This window comes from Protopterus annectens, chromosome 7.part0, assembly GCF_019279795.1.
Source record: "Protopterus annectens isolate FY-2018-M chromosome 7.part0, PAN1.0, whole genome shotgun sequence".
In the NCBI taxonomy this organism is placed as follows: Eukaryota; Metazoa; Chordata; order Ceratodontiformes; family Protopteridae; genus Protopterus; species Protopterus annectens.
Genome location: NC_056739.1, coordinates 551,666,188 through 551,675,369, shown reverse-complemented (window position 1 = coordinate 551,675,369; position 9,182 = coordinate 551,666,188). Strand labels below are relative to the sequence as shown.

Genomic DNA, 9,182 nt, shown 5'->3' with positions numbered 1-9,182 from the left:
CTCACAGGATGCAGAAGATCAAAATAGGGGAAGAGACCAGTCACCAATGGAGTCCCCCAGGGTTCAGTGCTGAGACTTTTTCTGTTTGGCATATACATCTCAAAAGTAGAAGGAAATACCAAAGGGCTTTGGCCAACTAAGTTTGAGATGACTGCAAGCTAGGAGCAGTTATGGAATCCCCAAATGACTTAGCCATCATGCAGGAAGGTTTGTCCCAGTCAATAACTGGTGCCAGAATCATGAATTGAAATAAACTCCAAGAAATACATTATTGTATCCCTTGCAAAGTTATCTACTTCAGGGATCTGCCAAACTGACAATGCTCCCTGAGAACTGACCCAGTTGTTTGGCATTTGGAAACTTGTGTGTACAGTGACCTAACTTTTGACCAACGTATGCCGAGTCATAAGAAAGTATTTCTATATTGCACAGCTTATAAACAAATTTATTTTGACTAGATCTAGAGATGTTATTGTCCCCCTTTACAAAGCCCTCATTAGGTCAATCATTTTGTATAATGCCCAATTTGGCATGTATCTGTCCAGACCCATGCAACATCTCTAGATCTAGTCAAAATCAATTTTAGTAAGGATATAAGTCCTAAACAATAGGTCTTGCATGGGCCACCTCAAAGATTTATCAATATATTCAGTATCCTACAGAGTGCTTAGAGGTGACGTCTGGTATACAAGGCATCTTCTGACCTAATACAGATGGACCTTCTGAACATCAGCAAGTCAAATGGCATCAGAAATACTCAGTCCCGCTATCTAAAGTGAATGTTGTGGAGAGATGGATATATATCACAGAGACTACTACTGTTCCAGAACAGATTATCCATTCAAGTAAAACAAAGCTCATCCCTGTCCACATTCAAATGCAACTTGGATCTAAGGATGGGTAATAGAAAATGTACTCCAGGATTGACCATCATGCCACTAATGGATAGAGGCAGTTCCTAAATGCTGCATCCCTTACATGGGTCCCCTCAAATTATCTATAGTATGATCACATTTATTCTCACTAGGGCTAATATACAATTATCAGCCATGGGATAGGTAAGATCAATCAGGAAACGTTAATTCAAGCACCAAAAGGGAAATTGGCAAAGCTTAAAATGTCCTCCAAGTGAACCTGTGCTGTGGTAGTAAATAGTAATCTAAAAAGGGCAATTTTTTAAAACTAAGTGCCCCTCTCACCCTCCGCCTTCAACAGCTTCCGGCGCCGTTTAGAACCTCCAAGTTAACATCCAGCAAATGTTAACCCCAGTCCTCAAGTAAGAAATGTTATAGATCAACAAATAATTGTTTCACGATCTACGTTTTATTACTTTAACATTAGGGAGGCAGGCATACAGGAAGGCTGGACAAAGCCAGAAGTAATGGGGACAAACGCCCAAAATAGCGGCAGCTTTTAAATATTGCTCCCGTAAACTCAGAACGTTGCTAGAATAACATATTTTGCGTTATTATGTATTTTCTAAAAGATATGAAGCCTGAAACTCAAATGTTTGTAATTATTTAGTGACTTCTTCCCTCGATGACTTGTCAGAAAACCACGGAAATGAGGAAGAGATACAAAAAATTGGATAGCTGAGCTACACCTAAAAGTACATTGGTACCGCACAGACGCATAAAGTGAGGTATATTATTTAAATAATCTGGCATGATAGGCGTGGAGTACTTGTGCAATAATCTAAGCAGTAAAGAACGAGTAGGTACCGGCAAACTTCATACGCATATATGTAAACAGTAATATATTTTGTTTCTTTAAAATTCTGCCAGGAGCTGTTAGTCATAGGATGGCGACAAATTTCTATAACGTTTGCTACTGAAAAGAGGTGTGGCTTTCCTTTAGTCGCTGTTTCCTTGTTTATAAACCTTCTCCTTTAGAGCTCATGGTATGAAATGGAAATAAACACGTTTAACGTCACATAGGTTTTTCTTAGTAGAACCTGTGGTCTGTACTTCGTAGCGACACTTTTTTAAGCACCTATCTTGGTACGTGATATATTTCAGGTTTACTTCAAATGGCAGGTTGGAAAGTCTTTCTCGTCTCATGTGTCATAAGAGTTGGCATCGTTTCTGTTTTTGGTAAGGGGAGTGTTTTATATTTTAGCCTGAGTCCTATATGTTGCCTTTTACTAGGTAGGTCCGTTTTTGACCATTAGCGGATTTCTAGATAATAATGTTCTTCGTGAGGGTTGGGCGGGGTGTCTTTTTTTTCATTTGTTTCTCCTTCCTGTGTGTTGGTATGATCTTTAAAATGGTTTGCATACTTGAGTTTTGCACTTTTAATTGTTGCATTTCACGTTTTTTTTATTCCGTCCCGTTAGTGTTATGTTTAAATATAATGAAAACTTACTTGACTTTATTTTACTACGTTTCGCGCAGGAATGTGTGTGGCCAGAGTGATTGCCAAGCCAAATGTTGTGATGTAATATGTAAATAAATGATTGGCATGCTATGCAGATTTGCCAGTGACAGCATGCAAACATTGATTGTTAATTAGCATATCTGAGTGTTCCTGCTGGTGTGAAGTGGCAGAGTTTTATCTTGAGTGTTCCTGCTGGTGTGAAGTGGCAGAGTTTCATCAATTAAGTGATGCAGACTTATAGGGTTCTAGGAAGTGTGTGTGTGTATATGTATGTATATGTACTTCCTCCCCTTGCTTAATGTTAAATTTCATGAAATATCAGTGCACTTAAGAATCTCACTGTATGTGCCAGCAAGCAGATACGTGCCACAGTACTTTTGAAGCCAGTATATTTTGTTACATGTCCCTTCTTAACTCTTGAATGTTTGTGACGTAATCAGAACTGCTCTTGTAAACATTTTTCATGTATTTGCGCTTGCTGCTCTTTTTCAATGTAGCACGATGTTGGAGTTGGTATATCGAATTAGCGGGGGCATGGGGGCACTGCCCCCCCCCCCCCGCAAAGGGAAAACAGTAATGAATCATGTCGTTATGGACAAAATTAAGCATAACAAAGAAATAATCAATCAATAACAAGCCACTTTGTGGAGGAAATAACTGCAAACTACATAGCTCTCGACCTTCTATCTCCAAAATGAGGAACACTAGCCCTCATAATGTGGAACAAATGGGCAAAATGTGGAACATACTAATGGCTTACTAACTGCTTCAGCTAGGAAGGTCATAGGATGGTTAAAATATGTTGGTTTTACTTGTAAAGAAGATCTTTTAATTAATTAATATGATTTATTTCCATTTACCATGGATTTCACTTAAAAAAATTCCCAAAACTGAATGTGTTTCAGACTTTCAATGTGGAGCTTATTGGAACTTCGAGGAACATGAACTTTTTAAGACCCCAAATGAGGTACGTTCCTCGTAATGAGGTACACTTGAGAGGCATGGCATACTACAGTTAGTTACAGAGAAATGTGAATTGACAAGTCCTATCTGCTTACCACATGCTGACAACCCCCAATGAATATTCATGCGGCCAAGAGGCACATGACGTTTTTTATTCACAACTAAACTGTGACGTCAACCTGTTACTAGGTGTTGGGCTGGTATTTGGCGCACTTGCTACTGCGCATCTGGTGAGCCAGTATAGTACAACATTGCTGAAAATTTGGCATAATTGTATTGTAGTACCATAGCTCTCAACCTCCCATCTCCAAAATGAGCAACACTAGCCATCATAATGTGGAACAAATGGGCAAAATGTGGAGCACTTATTAATTGCTTACTAACAGCTTCAACTAGGAAGGTCATTGGATAGTTAAAATATGTTTACTTAGAAAAAAGATCTTTTAATGATTCTTTTCTATTTACAATGGATATCGTTTAAAAAAAAAAAATCCTATCGCTGAATGTGACAGACCCTTTCAATGGGGAACTTTGAGGAAAATGAACTTTTTAAGACCCCAAATGAGGTACAATCCTTGTAAAGAGGTACACTTGAGAGGTATGTGTAGCACCCCTTGTGGGACTGAGCAGCAGTGCCCTGTGGGATTGACATGCCAAATTGCCATGATGTATGCAAATAATGGATAATTGACTGCCATGTGGATTTGATAATGACATGCATACGTTAGTTATTGATTGACCCACATGGCAATCGCCCTTGTACATGTGATTTGTGAATGCTTCTGAGATGAGAGACTGCAGAGCTAAATGAATTAAGGGCTGCAGGTGTACAATGTAAGTTCTAAGACATTTCCCTTTGCCTTAGGGCAATGAACATTTTTAAGAGAAGGTGAAGTGAAGGTGCGCTGTTAACACATACACCTCATATACTTCATTTTTTAGTATTTTAATAAACAGAGCTCATGTTAAGAATGCTTGTCCAGTGCATCATGTCTGCTCCTATTCCATTTTTTCTGATTCTTTTTTGAGAAGTCTGTCTATAGTGCACAGTGCTGCTTTCTTGGGTGTGTTAGGTGTTAGAAAGTATGCACTTCTTATTCTTGTGCATTTTTTAGTATTTTATTAAACAGGGTTCATCATTTTTTTGTGTCTCACTGCTGTTTTTCTGCAGTTTAAAACTTTTTTTAGTGTTTCTCGCCAAAATTAGTGTAGCTAGTTGTTGTAACATAGTCTAGATACAGGTTTGCGGCATTTGGGTCTGTTTATAGTGGCGGTTGTATTTTGAGCACATTTTCCAAGCCATCTTTGACTGGAAGGGGCCCTTCTGCACCCTTGTAAGAGAAATGTGCTGATTGGAACCTGTCTGGTGAAGGGTGATTGGTCTAGGGCTAGGAGTAAGCATACTAATTGCTTATTTTGATTTTTTTTAAAAAGTTATTTTAAGTTTTTAGCTTCCGGTATTATAAGCCTAAAGTTTGAGCTGGTTCTGCATGTTTGAACATTACTGAGCCCTGTGCACTGCTACGCAATTGTGCACCATAGCCGGACAGATAATTTTGACAATTTTTTCCTTGGATACAGCTGTAGTACATTAGTGTAGTCCTCATCTTTAGTGCATCTTAAGTCTAAGAAATATTGCTAGTGAGCTGTGACCTATTAAACCACCAGCCAAAAGTCCCCGTTAGAAATATCCATGTACAGAGCACCTCCTAGGTCTGTCCTGAAAGCACCCCCTTTGATAACAGTTCTTCAAATTTAGCATTATGGACAGTTGTAGTACCCCTCTTTTTTTTTTTTTTTTTTTTTTTCCTGCCAGCCTTGTTGACTTGGGGTCTCCTGAGGCAGTGTAGCAACTGCCTCATGTACACTGCTAATCCTCTACTAATCAGTCACTCTAGTACAGAGTGCGAGAGATGTAGCTACACCAAGAATTTTGAATCCCTGCTCTCTAGCACTTGAATCAGTAACACTGAAGAAGTTGTCAACTCGCCCGCCACTACTTGCACACACAGTACGCATCCAACACATAAATCAGCATATGCAGAGGTTCTCCCAAAAAACTTAAAGAAACACCAGAGACCTCCAATACACAACTGTTGCAACTAACACATTCCCATAGCACCTAAGATACAGCAACACTAATGTCTCACCTACCAACTCATTAAGGCATAACACTCATAAAACTAATTTTCTTGTCATTGGAGACTCCTTGTTGATACAGATGTCCCACTCATCAGGTTATATAAGGAGAAAGTCACGGTCAGCTGCTTGTCCGGTGCTAGGATTTGTCAGATCATGCATGCACTCGGGTCTCTGGGCAACAAGTACCATTATGGCTTTGTAATATCTCATGTTGGAGTGAACAACCTGCAATGTACCTCACTGGACTTTATAAAGAGGGTTGTTCTGGTCTTTGGTGCAGGCTGGAGAAGTTGTTTGACCGCAACTGAGCTACAAAATATAAGTATTTTTTGATTATTTTAACAGATTACTGTTTTTATAATTTAATACATATAAAGCACTTTGTCTATTCAGAATCTTCAGAAATCTTTTTCTGTTTAAAAACTTTCATAGCTTGTTGTCTTAGGCTATTGTATAAACTGAAACATTTACTCTGTGTAATTATCTCTTGGCTAGTGGGGGCTGGTTCTTTTGTGTTCTTGTAAAAAAAAAGGTGTTGTTCTGGTCTTTGGTGCAGGCTGGAGAAGTTGTTTGACCACAACTGAGCTACGAAATATAAGTATTTTTGATTATTTTAACAGATTACTGTTTTTATAATTTAATACATAGAAAGCACTTTGTCTATTCAGAATCTTCAGAAATCTTCTTCGGTTTAAAAACTTTCATAGCTTGTTGTCTTAGGCTATTGTATAAACTGAAACATTTACTCTGTGTAATTATCTCTTGGCTAGTGGGGGCTGGTTCTTTTGTGTTCTTGTAAAAAAGGTGTTGTTCTGGTCTTTGGTGCAGGCTGGAGAAGTTGTTTGACCGCAACTGAGCTACAAAATATAAGTATTTTTGATTATTTTAACAGATTACTGTTTTATAATTTAATACATATAAAGCACTTTGTCTATTCAGAATCTTCAGAAATCTTTTTCTGTTTAAAAACTTTCATAGCTTGTTGTCTTAGGCTATTGTATAAACTGAAACATTTACTCTGTGTAATTATCTCTTGGCTAGTGGGGGCTGGTTCTTTTGTGTTCTTGTAAAAAAAGGGTGTTGTTCTGGTCTTTGGTGCAGGCTGGAGAAGTTGTTAAGAAAGAACGGAACTACAAAATATAAGTATTTTTTGATTATTTTGACAGATAAGTGTTATTATAATTTAATACATATAAAGCACTTTGTCTATTCAGAATCTTCAGAAATCTTTTTCTGTTTAAAAACTTTCATAGCTTGTTGTCTTAGGCTATTGTATAAACTGAAACATTTACTCTGTGTAATTATCTCTTGGCTAGTGGGGCTGGTTCTTTTGTGTTCTTGTAAAAAAAAAGGTGTTGTTCTGGTCTTTGGTGCAGGCTGGAGAAGTTGTTTGACCTAACTGAGCTACAAAATATAAGTATTTTTTGATTATTTTAACAGATTACTGTTTTTATAATTTAATACATATAAAGCACTTTGTCTATTCAGAATCTTCAGAAATCTTTTTCTGTTTAAAAACTTTCATAGCTTGTTGTCTTAGGCTATTGTATAAACTGAAACATTTACTCTGTGTAATTATCTCTTGGCTAGTGGGGGCTGGTTCTTTTGTGTTCTTGTAAAAAAAAAGGTGTTGTTCTGGTCTTTGGTGCAGGCTGGAGAAGTTGTTTGACCGCAACTGAGCTACAAAATATAAGTATTTTTTGATTATTTTAACAGATTACTGTGGGGGCTGGTTCTTTTGTGCTCATTCTTCTTAATACAGAGAGAACATTTGATAAGGCCTTCTGTTCCTCCTTTTTACCTTTTCAAAAAGTAAAACAAAACTTTTTTTTTCTTCTTCGCCTGAATCTTCTTGTGTTCTGACTGTCCTTCTCAAACATATTGGAAATATACAGTATATTTCAGAGCATTTGTTATAACTATTTGCTATAACTGATTTAAGTATTTTTTTCTGGCTTTTTGAATATTTACTTCTTAGCGACTGCATCTTAGCCTGTTTATACAGCTCTGCATTCTATTTAAACTGTTTTTGTGTTGATTAACTGTTTTGCACTCTTAAAAAGTTATTTGTTGCTTAATTTTACCTGTAGGCTAACACACTCAAGTGTGCTAGCCATAAAAGCATTTATAGCATTTACTGTCTGTTTTTTCCTTGTCTCTGTAAAAAAAAAAAAAAAAAAAAAAAATCTCTTGTTTTCCCACCTTACTGAACTAGAGTAGTCCAGTTTCAGAGTTGCTGATCCCTGGGCTTTGTTTTTAGTTCCTGTTACTGATCCATTGCCTTATTAGGAAGGAGGGAAGTTTCTTTGCTTACCAGTGGGAGTGGGAAGCACTGAGCAGCCTTTTTGTCCGAATTGGTGAAGTTTCAGCCAGAAACTAGTAGTCTATTGGTCGTTTGGGCCAATTCCTAGCTCCTTTCAGCCCCCTGCTATAAAGCACGCTAAACACGTGTTTTCCAGCTTGTACCAACTCTGCACAGATCCTCGTGGTGGCCTGCAGAGTGATCCAAGCAGCAGAGAGCTAAAAGAGTGACTTTCTACCAGATATAAGTATTTTTTGTGGCTTTCCCACTGTTATTAAGCTAGCGACTGCATTTCGCCTGTTTTACTGCTACTTTAAGTGATTTCTGCATTTTACACTGTTTATTGCACTTTAAGTTACTAATTGTTGCAAATTGTTTCTGTAGGCTACACACTAAAGTCGCTAGCCGATTTACAGCATTTATAGCATTTACTGTGTTTTTTCCTTATCTCTGTAATAAAACAAAAAAATCTCTTGTTTTCCCACTTTACTGAACTAGAGTAGTCCAGTTTCAGAGTTGCTGATCCCTGGGCTTTGTTTTTAGTTCCTGTTACTGATCCATTGCCTTATTAGGAAGGAGGGAAGTTTCTTTGCTTACCAGTGGGAGTGGGAAGCACTGAGCGCCTTTTGTCCGATTTGGTGAAGTTTCAGCCAGAAACTAGTAGTCCATTGGTCGTTTTGGGCCAATTCTTAGCTCCCTTCAGCCCCTGCTATAAAACACGCTAAACTGTACTGCTGATCTAACCAGCATATCCTATAACTGAAAAGTTCATCTCTACTTGATTCCCAAGTAGACTATTCTCTATCTGTAAAGCCTAGCACTTACTCCTACAGTACTTGCACCTTGATAAAGCACTCTTATTATAGATAGTACCCCACCAGCCCAAAACCCACTTCCCACGGAGTCCTTTGAAAGTTCTTTATCTACTACTTCTAGTATGTCGAGGGATCAGTTGCTAGTGTCCTCTCCAGCTCAACTGGTGAACCTGGGAATATTGAGGCAATGTTACAATTGCCTCATGTACCGAGACAATCCTCTCCTTCTCCCACAAAACACAAATACATGTGAGAGATGCAACTATACGGCCAAACTGGAGGCTGAGCTCTCTCAACATAGGACTGGCAAGACCAGACAGGAGGAGAAGGCAACCACACACAATACATATCCAGTCACACATGGTACCATCACAACTTCAAATCATACACATACTCACACAAAGACATACTCGGAGGCTCTGGTCAAAAATTTACCAAAACAGCAGAGGCCACCAAAGCAGACACCCAAACAACTACCACCTCACGACCCAACACATGCAACACATAGACCACACAGTCAGAGTGTCAAACAGTCACAGCCCTTAAGGCCAAACAAAATGCCAGACACACTTGTCATTGGTGTC

The 9,182-nt window shown here is 38.3% G+C and overlaps 1 protein-coding gene across 1 annotated transcript in view; it reads left to right on the top strand.

Annotated features, from left to right (window-relative positions):
- The first annotated feature begins 1,837 nt into the window (after nucleotides 1-1,837).
- Nucleotides 1,838-9,182, top strand: part of LOC122806590 (complement component receptor 1-like protein) — a 511,640-nt gene continuing 504,295 nt past the window's right edge. The window contains exon 1 of the mRNA XM_044077138.1: nucleotides 1,838-2,093. Within this exon, the coding sequence (XP_043933073.1) occupies nucleotides 2,030-2,093 (64 nt within the window). The 5' untranslated portion in view covers nucleotides 1,838-2,029. The remainder of the gene's footprint in view (nucleotides 2,094-9,182) is intronic.